Source organism: Ixodes scapularis, unplaced genomic scaffold, assembly GCF_016920785.2.
Source record: "Ixodes scapularis isolate PalLabHiFi unplaced genomic scaffold, ASM1692078v2 PGA_scaffold2__306_contigs__length_199485367, whole genome shotgun sequence".
Lineage (NCBI taxonomy): Eukaryota > Metazoa > Arthropoda > Arachnida > Ixodida > Ixodidae > Ixodes > Ixodes scapularis.
In genome coordinates, this window is record NW_024609857.1 from 90233673 (window position 1) to 90259651 (window position 25979).

Sequence of the window (25979 nt, forward strand, 5' to 3'; positions counted from 1 at the left end):
CCCAACCACAGGCCACAACGCACAAATTCCCTCAAAATGCTCGAAACGAAATCCAAACACTGGATTGAATTGAATTGGATTAGTTTTCGAAGCAAACTTCTTCAATATTCAAAATTACTACTATTTATTTATTCATTTAAACTTCAATATAAACGCATAGACATATTAGTTTTTTTATAAATTATAAATAAAGCAACAGGTAAATGTGTTTTGCTTGGGTTTCTTGATTTCGCAAAGCACCAAATTTGGCGCTATATCAGTCATCTTGCTTGATAGCCCAGCAACAAGGTGCAAGCTGAACCGAAAACCAAAATGGCGGTTGCTGCGAATGGCCGGACGTGGGCTGCAGGCGAACGGAATAAACCGGACGAGGAGCTCTTAGTGTTCGGCTACTCGTGTAAACTTTTCAGGGACAACGAAAAGGCAATGCTTATTGACCGCGGCAAACATTTGATCCCCTGGATGGGTGACGACAGCCTTATGATTGACAGGTCCGTCTTCGAGCAAACAATGCTGCCCTCCTCACTTTGCGGATTTTCACTTGGCCAGGTTTTTACTGACGTTTTTTCTGACTCATACTTGCATGCCTTAAAACCCGTGTTTCGCTAATGATTTCTGCCTAGTTGTTCTAGCATTCCCTGCAGGTAGCGTGCGGAGCCGAAGCAGAGGGGAGAGAGACGCGCCCTTGGGATCTCTCTGTTGTCCCGATGAGTGTTGTGTAGCTGCGGAGCGCTCGCTCGCAGTATTAAGGTTCAAAAGTGCCAAATGTGTGTGGTGTGCCCCGTTGCGGGATCCCGAACAGGTATACCGCGATGTTGTTTCAACTATTTCTATCCAATGTTGCTGTGTCTTGTAGAACGTGCAGACGCCGTTATTCTGCTGGCGCTAGCTTAGAGCAGCCTCGTAGTGTCCTCTTGTTTTATTTAAAGGGATACTACAACGAAATTTCGGCGCTCATTTTTTGATCTATATGTGTTCAAAAAAGCACCATCAAATCGAACATACCAATATCTTGTTAAAAAAGTCACGAAAATGAATTTTAAAACGAATTAAACGATTAGCAAAAAGCACCTGGTGGATGTCGCTAACGCCTCGCTTGTAATGCCCGTCTAGCAACCTTGGCAGCTAGTGACGGAGGTTGTCTCACCTCCGGCCACGACGAGAGAAGGGGGGCAGGAGGAACTCCCCTCTTCCCGAGAATGCCTTTTGTGTGTCACAGAAGTCGCTATTGTCCCCCTACAAGATTATAGAAGATTAACCCGTCACTCAAAATGTGTACAAAAGCAGCCACTTCGGTGGCTGGAACGACTAGGCCATCCTCTCGACGTCAGCCTCGCCGTAGCTTTGCTCGTCTTGAGACGACCTACGTCACGATTTCGTTGGATGTCACGTGGTCTCCGCTGGGCCTTCTCCGAGCGTTTGCCAGAGTGGGCCGTTTATAATGAAAAATACAGCCACCAGGCTCAAAATACAAACGTGCGACTGTCTTTTACGGATATTGTGGATCATATTCAACCTGTTTTTGAACACGGCGGGAATATTTCAAATTTCGTTGAAGTATCCCTTTAAGGCGAGCATAAAATCAGTAAAGCGAAACATGCTGTAGAAACCGATGTTGTTGACCGAAGTAAGCTCGACACGTTTGATTCGCGCGGTATGGTGTGCTCGATATGGTTGCAGTTTCTGGTCATTTGTAGTGCTTATATATTTACGACATTGAACTAATAACACAAACAATAATATACAATTTTAGAGTCTTGATTTACTATTCAGCTACCCATCTTGTCATTGCAGAAAAATTGGCAGTGTCTCTTTTAATTCAAACGTCTTTGGTGGCAGAATCGATTTTGTGTAGACTGCAGTGTGCAACGAGCAATAAACTAAGGAAAGATGGCTAAAGGAGTGCTTCAAATTACGTTTTCATTGCTTAGACATTTGCGCACATATCACGAGGTGTTGCATAGATTTTGCACTGTTTCCGGCTGCATTAACATCGCTCATTCAAATCAAACTGTTGGTTAACCAGAATAAAGTAGCTAGGAAATTCATGCCACGTTGAAATTATATCAAACATATTTTGAAATCAGTCTAATCTTTTTCGTCCAGCTCCTTCGAGACTCGGTTCTGTTTCCTCACTATCTGAGGCAAACATTCAGTGCCATGCTGCAGTCTTCGTGCCTTATAAACTGCAACCATGTCGGCAAACAAGAGAGAAAAATAAGTGCCACACTGTTTTTAGCCAAATTCACTCTCGTGATTGTAATTGTTCCGTTCACGCTGCACCAACACTTCAGACTTGAATCGTGAGCCAGCAGAGATTAAGGAAGGAGCCACGTGGCCTCTAGCGTAGCAGTTTCCCCGTTCCCGAGCCTTGTCTAATGAGCGTCCCCGCGTATGCATAGGTACGACGCCAGGGGCTACCTGAACAACGTCGAAGAGCATGAACCCAAGCCGGGGGCCGTGGCGGCTTACATGGCAAGCCTCTCCGAAGAGGAGAGGGCCCTCGAAGATTTGTGCGAAGAGGAGCGCTTCCTGGCTCTCTTCAGGGATTTGCACGAGGAGTCCATCTTGCACGGTGAGGGTTTGCCCGTCTTCAGAGCTACTCTGCTTCGAGACGGTTTGGTAGGAACTACGGATCCTCGATTTCCGCCCAATGACGTCGAAAAAGTGTTATGCTGCTGCCTACCGCGACCCTGGCGACGGCACAGCTGCGGGAGCAAATGTTACGGGCCCCTGTTCAGCTGTAGCTCGGTCTCCAACCTGACCCGGAAGCTTGGGCAGCCAGCAGTTCGAGCGTGGCGACGACGGCGGTGCTCGCATTGGCTCTTCTTTTTGAAGTTATGCGAGCGTGTTGCGAATGGAATGCTGTAGTTTAAAAAACAAAGGACAAGGACGGACAAACGCTCTTTTATCTAGTGTTCCTAAATGAAAGAGATTGTTCGTCTGTCCTCGTCCTTCGTGTTTCTACTCTCTTAAACTGGAGCTTCCTTTTTCGCCAGTAATTCTGCTGCTAACTGCCGGGATCGCAATGTCTGACGGTAGGATGTGCCGGCATCGTTTGTTGCCACTTATGGGACAAGAAACGCACCAGTCCTAAGATGCATTCCGGGTACCATAGTAGGAACCAAGGAGTCTGTCGGAACATGTGCGGAAGCAGACCTTAGGTAACGAAGCTAGATTGAGCCGGGGCTACCTAGAAATCATAGAGCTTGATTGAGTTACATTCATCTGGAAAAAGTTTAAAAAAGCATTTAGTGCACAGCCAACCGTGCTGCGAGAGGTTTGCATATGATGCTAATGCCCTCGTTCCCATACTCCGTTTCACCTTATAACGGACTGTGGAAGACGCTGCAAGCCATGTAATCCAATCCGGTGCCACGTGACCGTTGGGAGGAGCTTGGCAACGTGCAATCACGTGACGCGCTAGCAGCATCAGATTGCCAGGGATGGCTCGTAGCGTTCGCTGCGGTCCATTTTGAGGTGAAATGGAGTACGGTGGCCTTCCTTGGGTGTTCGTTTGTTTGAACCAAATTCAAGTTTTTTTACGCAACATGTTTGTTTTTTGACGGGCAATTTATGTCTCAGGTCGCTTTGCGACAGTGCGGCTCACTTGCTCCGCATTTCATTTGGCAGAGGAAGAGCTTAAGCGCCTCAACGTGGCACTCAACTCGGATGGCACCTACAAGGAGACTCCGTTCTCCTACGATTCAGAAAATTCGGCCCAGGAGTTGCAAGACTCGCGTAAGTATCTTATGCTGCTTGGTGGACCCTTCTGCCTGGTGCCCTGATTGGGATGAGGGTGATTCGTCACTTGTGCTGCACCCATTATATTGACAGGTGGCGAATAGACCACGTCCCACTCTGGCCACAAAGGCAGTCAGGGTGGTTCAGTCTTAGTCGTGGCTACCATTTTGGGGTGAATTTTGTGCCACTCTTTTTGCAGAAGATGACGCAGAGACCCCTTTCAAGGCACCCAAGGGACTGCACATTCCACCTTCGGTTCCAACGGTATGTATCTTAATTATTTTCATGGAAGCATGGGCCCATTTCGCCTGCTCCAACGCTCTTTTTTTTTTTTTTCAGTTTAACTTTTTTTTGGACAAATTTCAACCTGTCTTGCTCTCTGCACCTTTCTCCTTTTTCTTTCTGCTGAGCTTTCTTTCTTCTCTCCTTTTATCTTACCTTCCTCGCTCCACATTGGTGGCACCACTACTGCCACCACATGTCTTTTGCGAAAAGACTGTGAGTGGGCAGCTGAGCTGGTGGTAGCTAATCGTGTTTAACACGTGAGACTGCGATGAAGAAAAGGAAAACTTTTAGTCAAAGCAACAGACATAGAAGTGACTCAAACTCATCTAACTGGTTTATTTCTCAAACATCCTATATATACCCGCACAGCCACTGTGGTGGTTTAGTGTGGCTGTGCTAAATAAAGTATGGCAGCCTTTCTTGGGTGTTTAGTTCATTTGTCTGAATCACATACCAGATTTAGTTTTCAGGTGTAACTCGCATGATATTGCACTATTTACATGCTATATGATTGTTTTTATCCTAACCTAACCTAACTTCCAGACACGAAAAACAGATCCCCACCCCATATTTAGCCTCCTTTCAGTCTCCCCTTTGATTATAAATGTAACTATGAAGCCGTAGGCTGTGGCACAAGCTTCTGCTCGATACAGTGTGCATACCTAGAGCTACAAAACTAGCTACGACGCTTCAGCTGTCGTGGAGCTTAAAACCATTGTTGCCAGTTACCTGAAGCTTCATCCAAAATCTCGGGAAACCCTTTCTGCCCTCCAGAACTCTTAAACCGATCTGCAGTGGAGCAAAGCCGATACCCCCAAGCTTCCCAGCGATGTGCATGCCTAAAGCTTGGGGGGTACAGTACAGTAGACTAGCGGTAATTCAAACTCAGATATTTCATAGTTCTCGTTAATTCAAAATTTGGGTCGTCTCATTACATTTTTAATGTATTTATAAGCCGCTTAAATCGAACAGCGTTTTTGTGTAAGTCCTACTTTTTGTTCCTGCAGCCCCATCGAACACGCTTCGTTCCAAGCGCCGGTGCACTGCTAAGAAGCAGTACCCGCGAAGCTCACTTTCGCAGGTGTTGCTTCTCTGCAGTGCACCGGTGCTCGGTAAGAGGGGCACTTCACGGGGCTAAGGTCACGTGAGGGATGCAAACGGGCGCCGTGCGGCAGTTTCCCTAGCACCTAGCACGGACGCTGTGACGTGGCAGCAAGGCATAGGTCCACGTCGCAGCGTCCGCGCAAGTTGCTCTGAAAACTACCGTGCGGCACCCATTTTCATCGCTCGTGTGTCTCTTTCTTAATAGTCCAATATAGACAACTTTTTTTGCTAGATAAATAAACTTAACTTTGTTTTGAGGTGTCACGTGTTGTCTAAACGGTCCATGATAAACAGCACTTTTTGCAGGATGAATAAACTTACGTCATACATTTCACCAATGTTTCATGTGTGGCATACCTGCTTATGATTATTAGGCCTATGTAGGGAAAATCGTAATACATCTGCTTTGTATGTGTGACCATCCATATAGCAAATCATAATTTTATCTTGAATCATATTTAGATGAATTTCCAATTTTAACTTCTGATAATTCAAATAAAAAGTGTGACTTTCTGGAGTGTAGTTTTAATTATTAAGCGGCTACTGTGACTGTTTCCACTTGCATCCGCTCTGTGCTGGGCAACGAGACGGCCGTGCTTAGAGGACAGTCGGGGAGTGGGGCGTCGTCATTCTGAGTGTATGTACAGGGCTCGCACGGATCCTTCAGAACCCTTGAATTTGAGAATTTGAAAACATTTTCCGGACATTGAAGGCATTGGAATTTTTAGCAGTGCTTGAATATTTTTGAATTTCCTGGTGATACATTGTAAGTTTTTTCTTCTTTTTTTGTGCAAAAATGAATTGTTTTTACAATAATAAAATATAATTATTATTTTTTACGTCTATGTTAACATAAATTTCAAAATTCCAATGGGGAAGTTTTCTTATATGGCACATGTAGACAGATTTAGCAGATGCCCGTTAAGCGCCTGGCCACAATGATCACTGATCTGGCAGCTTCAGCAGATCACTTCTCTGAGAAAGCCGAGGCAAGAGGTGACATCACCTACATTGTCAAGTCGAACAGCTCAAAGAAAACGGCAAAAACCAAGATGCATCAACTTCTTACCATCGACCAGGAAATCAAGGAAAAGCTGCAGCAGCTCTACTGAACCCTTTACTAGCACCACAAGTAGAAAATTTGTGCATGAATGAATTGTATCGATCAAATAAATTGTTGCGGAACTGCCGAAAAACAAGATCTTGTGCGGCGCCAGGATTTGTATGCTAATCACTACGCCACACCACCTGGTCTTTCGGCGTTTCTTATCTGTTTTACAAACGCACCGAAACGGAACGCATCCAACCAGAGGCATTCCGGAGACACGCACTGCCACGTGGAATACGGTACGACGCTCTCCGGCATGCGGTACGTGCTTGTACTCCTGAAGGCCTCTTGCTGTGTGTGCCACCACGTTTACGTTTCGTGGCTTTATGTGTAATCGTTGCCATCTGCCTGTTTTTCTTTGAGGCACAGTCTTGAGAAACTTTGTGGGACCGTTGGAGCTCGTGGGACATTTACTCGTCCATGCGGATACTGGCGTGACTGCTTCTGTTTTCCCGGTGCAGCCCCCGACCATGAAGCTGCACGCCATCATTGAGAAGACAGCGGTGTTTGTGTCCCAGCATGGGGCCCAGATGGAGATCCTGGTGAAGACCAAGCAGTCGTCCAACCCACAGTTTGCCTTCCTGGCCTTCGACCACCCGCTCAACGTCTACTACCGGTTCCTCGTCGAGCAGATCAAGTGTGGCACTTACATACCCGTGCAGCAGTCGAGCGGTGAGCCTTGTCAGAAACACTGTACTCGCAAAAAGCTTTTTTTACTGTGATAGCATAATTAAGCTACTACTTATGATTTTCAGCTATGTATATTTTGGCCTCCTAATGCACAATGGGTATGCACGCTAGACCACTTCAGCTCTCTGTGCTTGCATCCCATTGTGCTGCACATATGCGGAGCAGCAGTACACACTCCTTCGAATTTGCACCCTCTTCGAAGGACCTGATGACCTTGACATTGTCCTGGGGGTCGTCCTAGAGGTTGTCCTGGGCGTTGTCCTTGAAGTTGCCCTAGCAGCAATTTTAGATGTCGTCTTTGACATCGGTCTCTGGGATGCATTCCTTAACTTGTCGCGAATGACAAGGATTTAATTTAGTGGATAAATTCACATCACGACCTATGTACCAATTCAGTTTCCCCGCTAAATTTGGCTGTGTGCAAAGACAAATACTATCGCAATCATAGAAAAACACCGTTGTGGTTTCTATAAATTTGGCCCAACCATCAAGTTGCTGCCCTGTCATTTTTTTTTTAACTGTTGTGACAGGACACATGTTACAATATGCATTATTCCTAAATGAATACATGATGTCCACACGCTCAGGATCTCAGTGCAGATTGTATTTTTGAGCTCAAGCATTAGTAGGAACTCGTCACTGACTACTTTCCTTCTGTCAAGAGCAATTATTGGCTTCCACCTGTTTTAAGGGGGGACATGGCCTCGGAATTCCAAATTTTCAGAAAAAAAAGTTTTTTTTTCAAAAATTATATGTTTATGTTTATTAACTTCCAAAGAATGGTTTCAGAAAATTTCATTTATAAACATGCAGGATTTATCTCACAATAAATTATTTTCGACATGTCGGCAGCCCTCCAAGTCAGCAGGGAGCACGTTTTGTGTTTTTTATTTAGTGCTGCTTCATACTCGTTTAACATAGCCAGAACATCTCACCTTCATTGGAAGCGCCATTTACCCTAGATTTAGCCCGTAGAAGCTTTCAAAATTTAAAAGTATCGATGGCCAGGAAAATTTTTCACATCCAAACAGAAAAAATCCTGAAAATTTGGTATGAGCAATACATTGGCTGAGACCTGAAACAGGGTTTACAATTGGTCCTACCCAGTGATGTGATATCGTGTCATCTTCAGTAACACCCTTTCACAGTATCTTCCACTTCAGATCATATTCCTGCTTTGTTGCTCTTCCTTAGTATGATTTGCCTCTTAGTTCTTGCCAGTTTAACTGTCTAGAAATGCCTGCTACAAAAGTTAGCTTGCCAACAAATGACACAAACTGGCAGCTATTGCCAGGGGAACAACGAAGTCTCGAAGAGGAAGGTGCTAACAATGCCCCAGGTGAATTTTGCGTACCTCGGGCTCATAGAAAAGAAAGAAACCTAAAGTTGAAACTTCAAATGCCTTTTTCTCAGTTCCACTTTTTGGCAGAAAATGCGGTATGAGGAAATGTATCATTTGATATTTTGAAAGTATGAAGATCTCGTTCAGTGGTGTCCTGGACCGAAATTTCCTGAGGAACAAGTTAAGGTACTTATATTCTGAAAAAGCTAACTTCTTCATGACAAAAACTTAATATTTTAAAACACAGAATTTCGTTAAAATCTTTTGCACTTTTTGGGTGTTCTTGTTTTTCTCTAGAATTGCATTTTCTACAATTAATTTATACCTTAACTTGCACTATGGGTGTTCTACTTTACATTAAAACAAACGTTTTGTAAATTGCAATTAGTATATTTTTTAAATACATTTCCTACTCAAGTCACTTTTTTCTGGAGCTTTTTAAGCATTGTGTGTTGTAGAATTGGCCTACAAGACTGAAACTTTAGATGTCATCCATCCTAATGGTGTTCAATTCACCCTGAATGTTTGAATCAATTTAAGGGAACGGTTCAAAAGTTGACCCTCCCAGGCCATGTCCCTCCTTAAAGAAAAGCAAACATTATTTGTTTTGTTTTTTTACTTCTTTATGAAACATATGAATAGTGTACTACATACAAAATCTTTTCTTAGACAAAAAGTTATTTTAAAAAATGTGGTGAAATAAAGAAAGGATTTGTTCAGTATAGTGTTTTGTTATTAAATATTTTTAAAATAGTTATTTTATATAAGTAGTCATGAGATTCACAAGTTTGTAGTCCACTGTCAAAATAGGTCTCAGCGGTGCTTGAGTTCAGGAAACCAAATTTTACTCCGCTCTTCGCAGTCTCCAACTCTTTTGAAGTTTCTGTAAAGATGATAAACATGGACCCTGTTTTGATATTTTATGCACCTTGCCTCGAATTTTCTGAAAAATATATTTGACTCACAAAAAACGGTGTGAAAATGCTGTAAAGTCATTTCGCTCACTACAACGTTTGTAGACACTGTAGCTCCGAGCTGTCTATGCGATGACCACTGATCCAAATCCGAAATCTCCAAACCTGTTGTGCCTGCTGTTTCACTCTGGATGAGCATCGTACCGGCGTGCGGTTGTGTATCACTACTGCGTGGTGCACATTAAAGACCCCAGGCTAGCGGTTGTAGTTGTACTGCACTCGCTAAATTGCTCATCTACAGCTGAGAGACAGGTCGCCTGTTGAGGCAGACTAACTTCAGGCTGTATAAACATAGACACACCAATTATTTTGTTCTTAGGAAGTCGGGTTGTGGCTCGGCCATGTTTCCTTTTAAATGTGCCCGGTTGCCACATTTGATGCAAATGTTTGCTTTACGCGTATATGTCAAGACATTCACTTAGTTGCTTTAGTTTCATAAAGCGATGGCATACAGAAATCTTCCAAACAAGTACAGAGCGCGATACTGTTAGCGCGAACAAGCGATCGCCGGTTTTTTTTCAGTTTTTCTCTGTGAAACCAAGGGATGTCATTAAAGTTATAATTGCTACGGAAAGAGCTCATTTAGTTCTATAATGTAAGTGATAAAATTTTGTGCTCGCTAATACAAGTAAAATGCGAAAATGCGCCGATGTCGTGTTCGCGCTAACAGTGTCGCGGTGTGTACTTCGTAGTGTTTGTAAAGTCCAAGGCCGGCTTGCAGAGTCCTACAGAGAAGATATTGCGCATTTTATTTCATTGAGAAAAGGCGAAAAGTTTGACTTCTGCACAACGTGCATTTGCTGTGGGAACATTTCCTGCAGTGACAAGGCTGATATCAGGTGGCATGTTGCTTTACTGATACACCTGGGATACAGTTCTCTTGCGAAGTGGGAGTGACAAAAGTGTGGTTTTGACAATCCTTTGAGCGTGAGTGATCATGCTGGGCTGCTGTTCTGGAAAATGTTTCCGAAACCTAACAAAATGTACTGCTACGGATGTTTTCAAAAAATGTCTGAGGCTGACCGCTTAAATTCACGCCTCAGTAACACGAAGCAGAATGACGTTTTCTGAAATATCACAACTGCTATGGCTTGTTTTGACAGCAGTGTACAGATATCTGATTAGAATAAAGCAGTTGGGATGGATACGTAAAAATAGTTAATAGAAAACCACCGGTAAATAGCTTTGTTTTCTTACACAGCACATGTTGGCCTCCCTGTTCAATGAGTACAGTAAATAAAATTCCCCTTTGTACCGCATTCTCAACAGGCAACGAAGATTCTGACGACGATGACGATCACTATCTACACCCGAGCTTGTTTGCGACCTCTTCGCCCTCCCTGGTGAGTCTTTTATTTTCATTATCCCACATTTTTTTCTTTTTCTCTTCTCGACAAGTGTAGAGACTTGCATTGTACCTGATGTTCCGATTATAGATTGGTTAAACGCTCATGCCAATGTTTTGTTGTGAGCTTCTGCAACAGAGGCAGTGAATCGTGTAGTGTGATTGTAGTTATTATATGTGTACTTTGTGGAGCTTTGTATGTAGATATCATTGCATGGTTAAATCTGCATGTTCAGTCAGGGCAGGCTTTCTTGTGCTAGGTCTCTTTGTGCTGTTCTTGAACATTGTGAAATTCAAGTGCATTGTGTTTACTGCTCTAGGAAAAGTCCAGTGCAAAAGAGCGCCATGACGGAGACATTGCGTGAGTTCAGGTGATGTGTCCGATTGGGCGGGCTGTTTCATCTGCCGTTGACACGGAGGAATAAACGTGGAACGCTAAAAGGAGAGGCAAAGCACAGCAAATGCATGCCCTCTGTTTCACAGATTGCGTGCAATGTGGCAGAAACTAGGCGACTTTCGTAGGTGTTTTTTGTACCCTGTGCCTGCTAATTGTACTAGGAGAAAATGATTCCAACGTCTGGGGATCAACGTCTTTTCCTGGGGTTGTTATTCTGCTGGGCTAGCTAGGTAGACATTTTTAATCTTCCACGTATGTGTGGTTCAATATTTAGAATCGTTCGGTGGTAGCAGAGGAGGATGGCATTTCATACACCCGTGCGGAAAAGAGATGCTTGCAGCCTTTGCTGCATGGCACACAGTTTGTGAAATAGAGTGTGCAGGATCAAATGATGGGTAACCAGGGATGCTGGGGAACGTTGCATCCACCAGCCCCATTTCGGTGCCCGAAGTATGGGTGACTCGTTAATGGTATTTATTCCTCCGTGGATGCAAATCGGTGAGCCTTCGTGTCGGTGTTATTTGCCGATACATGGCAGTGTGCTTTGTCATCAGATGCACTTGCGTCAATTTTAGTGAGGCCCTAAGTCACATTATTTATTCTAGTGAAGGAAGCACCACATTCCTTGGTCACATAGTCATGAGCTAAGCATCTAAGTGGATAAAATGATCTCAAGAATCAAAATTAAATAATTCGAAACAAATATGTTTGAATCGCTATCCAGCTCCATTCAAAGTTTGAAACCTACCCAGTCAATTACTTTACCTTCGCTAGATCCGGATAGGTCTATCAAACTTTATATGTCCGTTTCGCACTTTACCAGTGCGAAACGGACAGTACATTTCTTTGCAAATTATATCTTAGCAAAATGACAAAGAATTAAGGGATGCTTTTAACAATGGAGACCTTGGTTGTATTACATTTGAGGCGCTTTACAGATGCTGCTAGCACTCATTATAATCGGTAGCCAACCCATCAGATTCTTTTCTCATCTGGAGGCGGAGTTTCTCATGCCCTTGAACGAAATGTGAATTTTTATAATAAATGGATGCAGTTTGCCATAAAACCTGGTTTATATTGAAATCAACTCATTGCTGCTTTCATCGTTCAAATATCTTTCTCGGGAAAGCTCGTATATTTCAACCAAAAGGTCCGCATTCTCCTTGGGTCTTAAATGTTTTGAAAGGCCACTAGCAATTGGGCCCAGAGGTATGCCCCTTGAGTCAAGGAATGCACCACTTGAAGGAAAAATATGCGTGCAAGCTGGTTAGGAAACATCACAATTTAAACCCAGAGACGAGGAGAAACAAAATGACGGACAATATGACTCGAAATCATACGTCCACGATCCGTTATTTTACTCCTAGTTTCAGTGTTTAGATTATGATGCATATCTTGCTGCGTAACCACAAAACCCGTCGCGGTACTCGGCCACTAAATCTATCTTTGCGCCACTCGGGAGCAGGCAGTGTGACACACGCCAGAGACATTGATGCAACACAGTTTCAACCGGGGGGCTCCCCATTGTTTGCAAAACCCCTGCAAGGTTTCGGACTCTGGGTGTGGGTGTGTGTCTTGCTGTGCAGCCCACTGCGGTGTCCAAGGTGTTCCTGATGAAAGAAGGGGAGGACAACGCCTACCTGCAGCTTGTGAAGAATCTCAAGCCGCAGGTGGACAGTCCCATCGGAGGGGCGTCACCGAGTCAGCCTTTGGATCGGCAGCAGGCGGCGGCACTGGGCTACGCCGACTACGCCGGTGAGGACCCTGCCTCGTTTAGCCGTGCGACGTGAACTACGCTGGATCATCCAGTCGTGGATAGATTCTGTCGTTTTAAAACTCTACTCTCTTCCACCTTGTGGTAGACTGCAGCAGACACCATACGAGCTGTGCCCCTTGCTTCGCTACGCCCCTCCCGAAGGTCATATGACACACCACACGACATTGGATTGGTGCCGATGGTTCGTAACCTTCATCGCAATTCACCGTAAGGTGAAACAGTACAGCTTGATCTACACGCCTCACGGATTCTAAATCATCCACATATTATCTTGCAGAAGTCACCAATGCAGTGAAGTGTGCTCTACTAAAATACCTAATTTATTTAACTGATGATTACATGGCCAAATTTAGAATGACGATGAAGACGTGATTTTGGCATCTGTCCCGGTCGCTGTTCCCAAGCCGTCTTGCCTAGTGCAGGCTTGTGTGGGTCTTTTGTGCGTCCTCCTTTCCCGGCACCTCCTCACAGTGCATCGCTCCGTTGGCCGAAGGGAGAACGGTGGTCCCTAGCAGCAGGTCAGGTACTGGCCCCCGCTGCACGCGGTGCCAAGAGTGCCATCTGGGGGACGTAGCAGAAGGCATGTTTGATGCATCAGCAGACGATCCATACTGCGAATGAATCTAGAATCAAAGCTAATTATAATAACAAACGATACATTCACACTGATGGTCAAGTTAGTGGTCATTATGTAGCTGGTTCTTTTTTCATAAGCTATTGTTGTTTTAAATGTTGCAGTTTTTAGCGGGGAAACATGTAATGTGGAAGTGTTCTCATGGCTACTTCTCTCTTTAATGCTATCTGTATTTTATGTGCGCCTTGCACAGTTTGTAGTGAAGCTTTGTAGGGCTATAAATGGCATACATTACCTGCAGTGGATCTGGAGGGAACATTTCTTTGAATTCTGCATTAGACTGTATAATTGCTCTTAGTAGTAGAGAGGCAGCTTTTAATTTTTTCATCACAGATACTGGAGCTTCCTTGGTAAAAGAAAAATGCCTTGTTTCTGCCATGAGCTAGCAACAGCAGCATTCTTTTTCGTGAGCAGCAGGACACTCATGACTGAGAAGACTTCTCGCATGACAGAACACTATCTTCTGTTAACCGTATGTAAAAGCATGCTTCACCGGTTCCCTGCTCTCCAGGCGGCCTGTAAGCAATCTTTGTACCCGGGTTGGGCAGAGACACTCTAAAATGTATATTTATGAATACAAATATACTGGACTACATGATAAAGGCAGCTAAAATATTGATACTGAAGTACACATCGCTACACTGTTAGCGCGAACATGTTATCGGCGCATTTTCGCATTTTACTTCCAAATAGTATTAGCGAGCACAATGTTTCACCGCTTACATTATAGAACTAAATGAGCTCTTTCCGTGGCAATAATAACTTGGATGACATACCTTGGTTTCAAAGAGAAAAACTGGAAAAACTGGCGATTGCTTGTTCACGCTAACAGTGTCGCGCTCTGTACATCTGTACAAAAGTATTGCAATACTTATCAGAAGTACATTTTAAAAAATAGTAAAGTATTTGGGAGCTCAAATACAGGAATACAATTTGTGGGGAGGTAATGCTTACATTACACTTCTTTTTAGATAACTTTTTATGATGTGAACTCTTGCATTACCAGCAAAAAAGTTATTTCCAGTCCGGGTATATCACACTTGGGTATTTTGAATTATTGTTTATATCAAACAGTCCATACATCCCCTTGAAAATCACATGTAATAGCATAGGAGCATTGTTTTTTTTTTGCATCCAAATCCCACGGCAGGGACACTCACTGTAGCAAACGAAGCCTGGCCGCCCGCCCGTCACTTTTTCTGCGATTCAATTGCGTCCCAATTGTGCCGGTGGCAAGTACATTGCTGGCGTTGTGTGGCTGGTAGACCGCCCAGTCTGCATACACGCACGGGGATACGCAGCAAGAGAGCAGTTGTGGGCACAAGAGACAAGGGCAACCGTAAAAAAAAAAAAAGTGGAGGACAGCAAAGGCAAGGGGAAGGGCACGCGGCGCGCGTGTAGGGAGGGCAGGGAGTGCCCGCTGTTGAAATGGTAGCATGCGCTCTTTCCCCGAACACTGCTGTCGCTGTGTGACTCCTTAGCCCCAAAATAAAATATGCGAAGAAACAAAAAAATAAACAAGTCTTCGTCAAGTTCAGTGTGTTGACAACAACTATTGAGCAATCGCACTTTGAACGCCTTATCTTTGTTCACCATTTTCTTTCGCTGTTATTGCTTTGCCCGTTTTTTTTTTTACATTCTTTTGCCTTTCTTTTTTTGTTTTGGTGAAGTCCCGTTCGTTGCAACCTTCAGTATTAGCAGAGACACACGGAAATTTCAACTGGAGCTTAACATATTTTTAAATATTGAATTATCGATATATCTAACTATTTTGCAATCCCCTTTGAATTCAATATATCTGGGTTTGACTATACTATTTGTAAAGGAGAAAAACAACTTTTTGGCTACATATTTTATGTTTTCATATGGAAGCAATACAAAACTAAACATACGAGTTTGCTTCTACACTCAACTACATTTGATGAGAATTGGCTTTTTAAATAGCTCGTCGGTCAGCCATTGCCGATTTGGGCAAAGAGTCATGTTAGCGAACGAGATTAAGCGTTCCACAGTTGTCAACGAACACGGGTTCATATTAAAATGAACCAAGACCTCTTTCACCATCCTGAAGTTTTAAACCACGCAAATATTTTTTGTTTTATTTTTTTGTGTTTTTTATGTATATGAAGACCTCACTTGGAGGTGGTGGCAGTTAGGCTACATTGACAGAGTTTGTACCTCTAAGGTGAAAAAAGAGTCCCCCAGTGAAAACAAAAACTCATACTAACCGTGAAGTAAAGATTGAAGTTGAACTTTGACGATCTCGAGTCCAAAATTATTTTCGCCTAGGATTGCCAATTTTCATTTAATATAAAGCTGTGGGAACTAAGTGAGTCTTCAGTAGATTGGAAATACTTTCCATCCATAATGCAGTGGAGGTTGTCCATTAGATATATTGCATGCCTTTGAAGCAACATTACATGAACCTCTAATATTGTTTTACATCTACCCAAAGATCCCAGAAAGATCAACATCCTCTAGTCCCATGTCGGTACATTCACTTCAAGGCGTCGCCTTTGAAGTAAATTATGTTCTCTTATCTGATTATCTGAAGGAATAAATTTTGCGCTTGCCCTAGTAGAGGGGCTGGGAGTGCAATGTACAGTTATGAAGCTCGTACCTGCAGTGCCTTCAGCGTTTTGATCCAACAAATATAGTTGCCCAGCTGAAGGACCCCAGAAGACATATGTTATCTTTGGAAAAGAAGGAAAGAAGTCACTAATGTCGGGGCCATAATGTTAGAAATAAACCTTGGTCTGCTTGATAACAGTCTCAAGGTCCCATTTGCTCTACCTTCTACCCCTCTGAACCGTGAAAGAAGAAAGGAAACAGTCTCTTGAGTTTTCGCTTGGGGGGTCACTGATTTCTCAAACATTGCCACGAGAAACATTGGCCAGGGACTGTATCACGATACGAGGAATGCACCAAAAATGTATCTTGATACTGAACTACAAATACCGATTGAAAACATTGTATTCTGATACGGAAATACAGTTACTAAAAGTATTTCTAAAATACTATCGCGATACATTTGTATCGCGATACTGCCCCACCCTCCTTTGTACATTGTTCCTCTACTGAGTCTTCTCACTGGTTTGTTTTTGATAAGTGTACTTGCTAGAAACAAACCTTTGTTGAGTGCTTCTGCGTAGCAGTGGTTGTAATTTAAAGAGGCTTTAATTTAAAAAGTGTAGTTTAGGTCTTCATAGGTTGTGGGAGCAAAATACCCATGTGTAGAGCCTTTTTATAGTGTAACATCTAATTTACAAACGAAAAAAAAAAAAGTTTTAAATATATTTTAGCTAACAATTTTAGTACCTCAAATGCCTGTAACACTGCTACAAGTTTACAAACGACAGCCACTTGATTCTAATTCCTGCTTCCACCATTTGAAACGACGGTTCTCAGAGTGGCTGCAATGAATGGTGTTGATCCTAGCGGTGCCAATCGTTGGTGACAATAGCTTGTGGCAAGCGAGTGGGAGAAGTGTGAGGCACAATCAACTCGAAAGCATTTTATCAATCTCGAAATTATGGCTGAGACGTCACCATATTTCGGGCAGTCTGCTTCTATCACAAGTCATCTGACATTGGTAGTGCCACGTAGAAATGCAACATTCATTGCACATAGACGCTCAAAGATACCTGACGCTACTGTACATAATGCCACGAAATGAATCCTACGTTAAAAGACAAACAAATAATGATTGTGGCACTGTCATGGAGTAGTGTGCTTGTTTGCCTAACAGTATTCTTTTGGTGATGAACAAGCTGATGCAATGAATCACAAATGGCTTGTTAATAGAAATTCCTAAAAAGTTACTAGAACATTTATATGAAATTGACTGGGGACCTGAAGAAATGTCATTATGGTGTCAATTTTACTGTGAAACAATTTGGGCGATTTAGGAGCAACTAATTTAGACTGAAAAATTTTGACCAAAAGCTGCCCTTCAGTGCTGCGTAAAAAATTCGAAGCACAGGTGGCGTGTGCCGTTGGCACCACATTCTGTCGTGTGACTTATTACTGATGAGCCACGCCTCCAGCTATGAACTTAAAAGCTCAGCTGAAGCACAGTACTGTGCATACTCTCACGAAGCAGCAGGCCATACGTAGCAAAGTGGCAGCACTCAGCTATGGCTGTACAGTGCAATCCACTTATGACAATACCACATATAACGATGTACTGCTTATGACGATCAGTTTCTAGAGTTTCTAGACAAGATACGCTAAGTTTTGAGTTCAGATACAATAACAATTGATTATAACGGTTGAATTTTCAGGTTTTCTCATTATTATTATAAATAGATTGCACTGTAAAAGTGCAGTTAGTTTGTGATACAGGTATGGGACTGATATAGTAGTAGCATTCTAATTTTCTGCAATGAGTTTACTACAGAGGACATTCATATAGTGAATACCAGCGCTATAGCATGATACACCATTTGTAAGAGTTTTATTTGATGCAGCAATCTTTGTGTGCCCGAGCTGCTGTAGAGAGATTGCTCTGGCATGTCAGGATCCTTGTCCACGATCACTTTCCTTTGTTGCCCCTCAAGCCTGTCAATTCTTGCAATCTCTTTTAGGCTACGAGGGCTATGGGGCGGTCGAAGACTACTCACAGCCCCCGCCTCCTCCGGGACTGGAGCCCATCCTGCTGCCCTCCCAGGCGTGCCCCACGGGCTATGCCATTCCGCCCCCGCCCGACGTGCAACCCATCATCGATAAGATGGCCATGTATGTGGCCAAGAACGGCGACGACTTTGAGACCATCGTCAAGAGCAAAGGTCTGTGTCTGCCACGATTTACACCATTACCCCTCACATTTTCTTGTTCTCGTTAACTGGAATGATCTAGCATAGGAATGTCACATATTGTCAGCTCATTGTATCCCTGCGAGTGTAAGAAATATATTAGCAGAGTGTCGGCTTTCTGCAGCCAGGCTCCAAAGCAAATTGCAACCTACGGATCCCCAGCTGGCGGGCTCAAATACCGGCCGAGGTGCTCACTAGTCTGACGAGGCTTATTACGGAGAAGGTGCCATGTAACTAAGATCTCGGTTGTGCATGAAGAGACCCCCAGATGACAGAAACTAATCTGAGCTTTTTTGCTGGAGCACGCCAGATGCCCTTTCTTAATTTGGCACGTGAAACTCCCAAATTTGACTTTGTCAGCTTCGTATGCAAAATATTGTAATATCTTGTATGAAAAGTGAAAATAGAAGTCTGCCTGTCCAAGATAGAAACATTTCCATTGGGCTTGGTGGCAAGGACTGCTGCATTGCAGAGAGGGAGGGCAGAGGAAGAAAGTGCCTTGTGGCACTAGTTTTGTACATCACCTACTTGTTTCCAGTCTTCGGTGAAGGGCACGAGGAAGTCTAAATTTATTTGATGCTTTGCTTGTAACCAGGGAAAATTCTATTTTATGCAGCTTTACGAAGTGCATTCTTAAGCTACTGCTCATTCATTTGTATGCTGTCTTTAAACCGAGTCAAATCAACCCAGTTTTATTAAAGCAGTAGCATTATAGGGCCAACCAAACCTCAGGAGCCGCGTAAGCACGAAATGTGTAGGTCGGTCGGTCCCTAACCTCTAAACAATCTTGGCGGTACAAGGGGTTGAACCCCGGACACTGGGCTGGACCCCGAGTCCGCTGCTGACTGAGCTACAGACCGAGAACGCAGGAACGGAAGGAGCAGAGGCAGGTGGTGTGTGAAAGTGCGTGGGGTGGAAAGGACGAAAAAAGAGCAGAAACAGGTGGTGTAGGAAGAGCGTGCAAAACAAGGAGTCGAAAGGGCAGGAAAGCGTGTTTCCCATCTCGGTGACCCAGAAAACTCTGCCCAAAGGCTTTTGTAGTCGGGTGGTGCTGACAGGAAGCTCACGCATTGTCACAAAGAGACATTGATGTGACATAGTCTGTTCCCATACACCACCCACCCTATGCTGTTTTAGTGCATAGGGTGGGCACCACCCACCCTATGCTCTAAAACACTAAGGATTATCCTGCTCCAGGCACCACCCGAACTAAGAGCACCACCCACCCTATAAAACTACCGCATTTGGATGTGTCTTTTTTATTTTATTTTTTATTTTATTTACAAAATTCTTTATTCTCCAGTCAGGAGACACGGCAGAAGAGCAACTCCAACAACTCCTAAATCAACACGGTCATCAAACTGCCGACAACGCCTTTAGATTTCTTTCTTTACCCTGTTGCAGGTTAAAAAAGCTGGGCAAGCTCCTCTCGCGATGCCCCCCACTCTTTCCACTTTATCCGAGCAAATGCTGGAGGGGAGGGCGTCATGATAGGAGCACGCTCACCTTTTTGAACTGCAACAGCATACGGGTTTCTTTCCAGTAGTAGCGAAATTACATCTAACCTGTTTTGTGCGGGCTATTTTCTCGTGGCGGAACTAGGTGACAAACGGTTTGACTTCCTGCTTCCGGACCACGAGTACCACACCTACTACGTCTACAAGAAGCAGGACTACCTGTCGGAGCGCATGGAGACGTCGGCAGAGACTGGGACCAAGGCGGCAGCGGCAGCACCTACCCCGGTCCAGGGCGAGACGGAACCCACGAAGGAAAGCTCGGCCTCCCAGCAGCCGGCTTCGCCCGTGGACACTTCCGTCGCCGCCATGGCTGCGAAGCTGAAGAAGGCTCACAACGGGCTGAGCACCATGGACGACTCCAGGGGGTCCGGGTCCGACTCGCCCTTCCCTTCGCTGGACAGCAACGACGGAGTGCCCCAGCTGGGACCTACGGAGAGGGCGTATGCCAAAGGTGGGAGGTCACTTTCGTGCCTTGTGGAACCTTTTGGTGGCAGGGAGGCTTTCCGAACGGTTTGCAGCTGTCCGAATAGGACTATCGTAAAGTTTTAAAAGAACACCCACTCAAAACGAAAAGATAAGTGGTGACCCTTTCACGTGGCATCGTTTGCTTACTTTGCATCATGTTACTGGAGCTTACGTCGAGTTACGACTGTGAGTTATTCTGACATTCCCGATTCGTATAAAGTGTGGCGACCGATTCAAGAAGTAGGTTTGCACGCAACGTACAGAATGCGAGTGACTCGGGGTCGTATTGTGACGTAACATAGGGAAACGTAAGCAAATGTTTCTGCATAGTTGGGCTTTTATGTTCACGATTCCTCTAGTAGAGCTGAGAATTTGTGCAAAGGTGGTGTTTTCTTTTTACAGCGGAGCTGTTAAGGGCTTGGTTCCCCAAGATTGTGTCCGGTACCAAACAAACGTCGACACAAAACTCTGGACAGCTACCGCCATCTATGAGCGACGGCGACAACTGGCTTGTCGGCCTTGCTCATAGATGGCGGCAACCGGAATCCAGCTTTTCCACTCTGGTTTTCACCAGAGTGGAAAGGCTGAATTTTTTTCGTCATCGTCCTAGATGTCATCCTCGAGATCATTCTAGAAGTCGTCCTTGAGGTTGTCTGAGAGGTCGTCCTAGAAGTCGTCCATGAGGTCGTCCTAGAGGCTGTCCTAGAAGTCGTCCTAAAGGTCGTCCTAGACGTTGTCCTCGAGGTCTTCCTAGAAGTCGTCCTAGATGTCGTCCCTGAGGTCGTCCCAGGCGTTGCCCTTGAGGTCGTCTGAGGCGTTGTCCCTGAGGCCGTCCTAAAGATTGTCCTAGAAGTCGTCCTTGAGGTCGTCCTAGACGTGGTCCTTGAGGTTGTCCTAGACGTCGTCCTCTAGGCGTCGTCCTTGAGGTTATCCAAGAAATTGTCCTTGAGGTCGTCCCATCATAGTACAGCTTCGCTGGTCTTCCTTCTTCACCAGACTGGAAAGGCTCGAAGTTTTATAAATATTTTTGTTTTTGCATTCTGCCACAATTTGAAGCTGTTGCCCCCGCGCACAATATGTGTGGCTCGAGCTGCTTACAGTGGACTGAGACTTCTAGCCCATCACTGGACTTGGGGCAGGCTTGCACTGCATATGATGTGAATGCTTGCTTACACTAGTGGCCTCGATGCCTTAATTTTTTTACTCCTGTGGTTTTACGCTTCTTGCTTCTTTCTTCAGCATTTGCCAAGGAGCTTGCACAAAGAAAATCCCTATGTTTCACAAATGAAGGAAACTTGAAAATATAAATGATGTCGTTGACTTTATATGCTTGACTTTGCAAAGTTTTTGTTTCTCTCAAATTTTTGTTACTTGCCACCCCTTCCGAAAGGCTAGTGATAATTTGTCTAATTTCTTCCTGTCGTCTACTCAACAAGGAGGGCACTGTTAATTTTATTGCGTACAAATAAAAGAAAATAGCAAGAGTTTCTAATTCCTTATAAAACTACAAGTGGTGTCATATCTGTATTAGGTGTATTGCATGGTCTTTGCAGGGGTATGACATCTGCACCAATTGCGCCATTTTGATACAAACCCAATTTTCTGCGCCTAGTTGCGCCAAAAACACAAAATCCGTCGAAATTGCGCCACACTGCGCCAAAGTAACTAAAAAACTAAAAGAAAATTTTGCGGCGACGCTGGATTTAGCGGGAAACGAGTGCTTGGTTGGTAACATTCAATCTTGTCATAGTAAAGTACACGTCACGGGTACAGGGTGGTGCAAGCAACCGCCGGATTCGAAGATTTCAGCTGTAGTACCCTTCTATACCTATGATACGTGGTCTTTTCCCGATTTTCATTCTACTTTCCGCTGTCATTTGTGACTGCCTGCTAACGGTGCACTGTCATGCGGTCTGGCTGCGGGAGGTACGATGCACAGGCTATCAAGATGAGCAAACCTAATTATTTCTTTCGTTTTGAGAGTAAACCTTTTCTTAAAAGTGCTATTGAGCGCGCCTCCATTGTGTAATTGTTCATTCGTGTCTAATCTCGTCAAAATGGACGGCGCCGTCGCCGTGAGTACTTTCGGTTATCACACACGTGCTTCCAGTGCATGAGCAATTGAGTGAATCAGTCACAGAACCGTATTTTGCATGGTGCTCATAGTTTTTTTTATCAATTCGGTACATCGTAAGGTGAAATAGAGTATATACACGAGGCTTAGGGGGCCGAGTAGCGACTGACTGTCACATTTTGAAGCTGATTCATCTTTAACTTAAACATTATTGATGTTGGTAAAAACAATGAAGTGCACAAATGTTTGCGGAAGCACATGTGCTATGTCATTTTTGAGTTAACTGGTTCACGTTGACACCCATAGCCTTTGGTTTATTTAGAACGTTGTCTCTGATTTCAGAAAAGTTAAGAAGAGCTTCTTCACCCCTCTGTCAATATATTGAGCTACGTAACCGTAGAATAAATTTTTATACGCCTTTTAGAAGCTACGGCAAGCCATCTTACGAGCGCTGACAACCGTATAGAAAGCCGAAGTAAACGGAACAAAGTGGACCATCTTTTCGTCTCTCTTTCTAGGTCCCGTGAGCTTCTCGTTGAGGCTTAAAGACTCGGAAGGAAAGGAAAAGAAGCGGGTAACCCTGGGCACCGACGAATCGGATTCCGAAGAGCGGGACGGCGGTTCGAGACGCAGTCCCTCGGCGCCGGTTCGGGAGACGCCACCCGCCAGGTCGGCAGAGGGCGGCGAAAGGAGCAGGCACGTGGGTGAGTTCTCTCAGCACCCGTCGGCCACGGGGTGCCAGGACGTCGTTGCTCTTTTGGTGGAGCCATCCTCCGTAGTGCCCGATGCCGGCGGCGCACGATCGCGGAAAAATACGTCGAAATGAGAGGAAACAAAATGCTGCCTTAGTGCGGATTGAAGCGGGGAGCTCGAGGCCGAAGACGCTTTTTCCGCACTGCAGAGCACGTATTCTCAAACTGGGATCTTCGGAGTGCACTCGGAGTTTCCTCGGGCTTCCGAATTTTCTCGACCGCCCCTGCCCCTAAGTAAAGCGTTTTCCCAGTTCAAAGACTAATTTAGAACAGTCATTTGTCGATGCAGAGCTATGTGCCAAACACACTTTTGTAGGTGTTATTTACGAGGTCCCTAGACCTGTGCGCTGCTTTATTGCTTCAGTGTCGAGGACTGGTTCATTCCAGATGTTTCAGAATTTTCGCTCTATGGTAAAGGAGAAAGAGAAGCGTCGCCACACAAAATGGTCCGATGTCACCGCCCTGGTGACATCACAAAATGGTCCTGTCACCAATCCAGTTAGCCACTTTGGCCAACATGCGTTCGCAGAATAAACACTAAAAAATCCGGTCGAAAAGAAAACCAAAATAAATGACTGGTATCGCTTTAGTGGCACAAAATATGTTCACAGCCGACATATTACGTCAGAGTGCAGGCGCTTTCTCCACTAAAACTGATTTTAAAGATGCGACCAGCTGCTTTTTAGCAGGCGGCAAGTGGGTTAGCTTTTAGTCAAGAAAAACTGGCGCAGCGCTCTTGTGATGTCACGTCGCGGCTATACGGCTGATTATCAGTGTTGCCGTCCCTCTAGCAGATAGTTTCAGTTTTTCTGTGGATGCCCGAAACCAAACTTTGGACCATGATATTTATGAAACTACACACAATATCAAAGAAGAAAAAAAATTATACCTTGCAATTCAGGGACACTGCTTTAGGTGAGAACAGTCGTAATCCTAAATTCGAAAATATTGACTGAAGTTGCCCTTAAGGCGTGGGGCAACAAAGCAGTTTTAGCACAGAATCTGTTTTATTAGTTTATTAGTTAAGGAGGGAGCAGGGCCCCCCCCCCCCCCCCTAATTGACAAAAATGGGTTTTTTGAGAAAATCGACCTCAAACTTTCAACATTTGTTATTTCTTACAACGTTTATGTGAAGGTAGTGGAGCGGCTAGTCGACAGATCATAATGATATTATTATATCTATAATGGGCTTGCTTTGGGCTTTCTGTAGAGCCAAAGATAGAAAATTTACCTTAAGTACAGACAAAGTAATGACCTGTCAAAGTTGACCAAAAAGCAACTGGTGTGACTAGTTTGACATGTTTTTTTAGAAAACAATCAAATTCCTAAAACGATTTGAATACGTCAAGATATCTTTATAGTACCTATCAAATGAGGGCAAAAAGTTAGAAGGGTGTAGAAAAAACATTAGCGCCAGCAGAGGGCGTCAAACACGCGACCTGCGACTAGGGAGGCTCAAGTGAGGATGGGTGCAACTGCTAGATCGGCGATCACGGGACATGGACGCCATTTAATTGCTAAATTTTGCTGGGAGTCTATGGGGCAAAGGGTCGTTTTCTTTCCTAATTCGGGTCATAAAAGCCCATTAAGGTGCTTGCATAATTTACACAAAGTATAAATGATTACTTTTCCATAGCCACCAGTTTTGTTGCGATAGGTTAAGTATTTTTTTAACGCGAAAAATGGTAAATTCCACCATCTTGGACGTTGCTGCTTGTCTGGCAACTTTGCTTTCTCCGCTCGACGTTTGCAATTCTTGGTGCGAGAAGGAAGCGAGAGAGGCTGTGCCAAGGCGCTCGTTGCTTGCAATGGGAGGCGAGAGGAGGAAAGGCGCATGGTGCAACAGAGTTGCAACAGAGCGGGCGCCTGCTCTCGTGCAGGCAACACTGGCGCATATCCTTTCTCGAATCCTCTCCCTCAGGCGCCGCCATTAAATTGCAAACGCTCTCCAGGTTTTGAGTTGCGCCCCCCCTCACTACAGCCTCCCTACCTGCGACGGCAGGCAAAAACATTAGTTTCTGCCACTGCGGCTTCTACGGCTCGTAACTCGCGAACAAAAAATCGGGGGAACATGTGGTTTGCACCCTCCTTCATTTGAGAAATGCCCCCAAAACATACATTTTTTTTCGTGAAAATTAAAAATTAGACACTTTTAGCCTGCCCGATTTGAGATGAAACCACCCATGTGTATACACGAACTCAACTCTCCTACGTCATGCCGCGGTGGTGGCGCGCCGGACGCACTTTCGGTCTGGGGCGGTGGGCAGAAGTCGCCGTGCCAGACATGCATTCCCGTGTTCCTTTGGAAGAAACGAGACAAAAAACCTGCCCTCTCGTCAAAATGCTGCGATGGGGGATGTACCAAGAGAGTCTGGAAAGGTTTGAAGATCAGTTTTCATGAGTTTCTGCCCCCTCCGTTCGTCCGAGAATGTGGATAGTAGCCGTGAAATGGGCGAACCGGACGCTGTCGAACTACGACTGCGTGTGAGGGCAACACTTTGTGGTCGCCAGATGTATTTGCTTTGTTCCAACATGAACGAGAGAAAACCGCCAAGTTGTCCGGACCACCCACGGGTTCAGTGCGTCTTCAAATTCACACGGCCGCCTGATCGTTCCAACTTTCGTCTGCTCTTTCGAACTTGTCTGCTTTTTGTCGTCAGCTCGTTCAAACGACAGCGGCCCGTAAACGAAACGTTGACCCGGTAATTGCGATAAGAACAAAGTGCAGGCCTCAAAACACTTTTGAAGGTTGTTTGGGGTAAGTAGGCTAAGTGTAAACAGTAGATACAAGAAGGTGTTGATCATTGTTACCAGTGGCCATCACCGACTTGTAATGCCCAATTCTACTTGCGGTTTTCAGTATCGACGTCCACCATCTCTGCTACTTTGCAGTCCGAGCGCCGTCGCGACTGAAAATAGCGAGCACAATCTCATTGTGGGAGTCAGGCTTTAGCGCC

At 44.6% G+C, this 25979-nt stretch overlaps 1 protein-coding gene across 1 annotated transcript in view; it reads left to right on the forward strand.

Moving 5' to 3' along the window:
* Positions 1-301: 301 nt before the first annotated feature.
* LOC121832996 (splicing factor, suppressor of white-apricot homolog) overlaps positions 302-25979 on the forward strand; it is a 40447-nt gene continuing 14769 nt past the window's right edge. The window contains exons 1-10 of the mRNA XM_042291948.1: positions 302-491; positions 2403-2575; positions 3634-3741; positions 3944-4008; positions 6703-6913; positions 10517-10590; positions 12576-12744; positions 17987-18187; positions 19817-20182; positions 22789-22974. Of these exons, the coding sequence (XP_042147882.1) occupies positions 313-491; positions 2403-2575; positions 3634-3741; positions 3944-4008; positions 6703-6913; positions 10517-10590; positions 12576-12744; positions 17987-18187; positions 19817-20182; positions 22789-22974 (1732 nt within the window). The 5' untranslated portion in view covers positions 302-312. The remainder of the gene's footprint in view (positions 492-2402; positions 2576-3633; positions 3742-3943; positions 4009-6702; positions 6914-10516; positions 10591-12575; positions 12745-17986; positions 18188-19816; positions 20183-22788; positions 22975-25979) is intronic.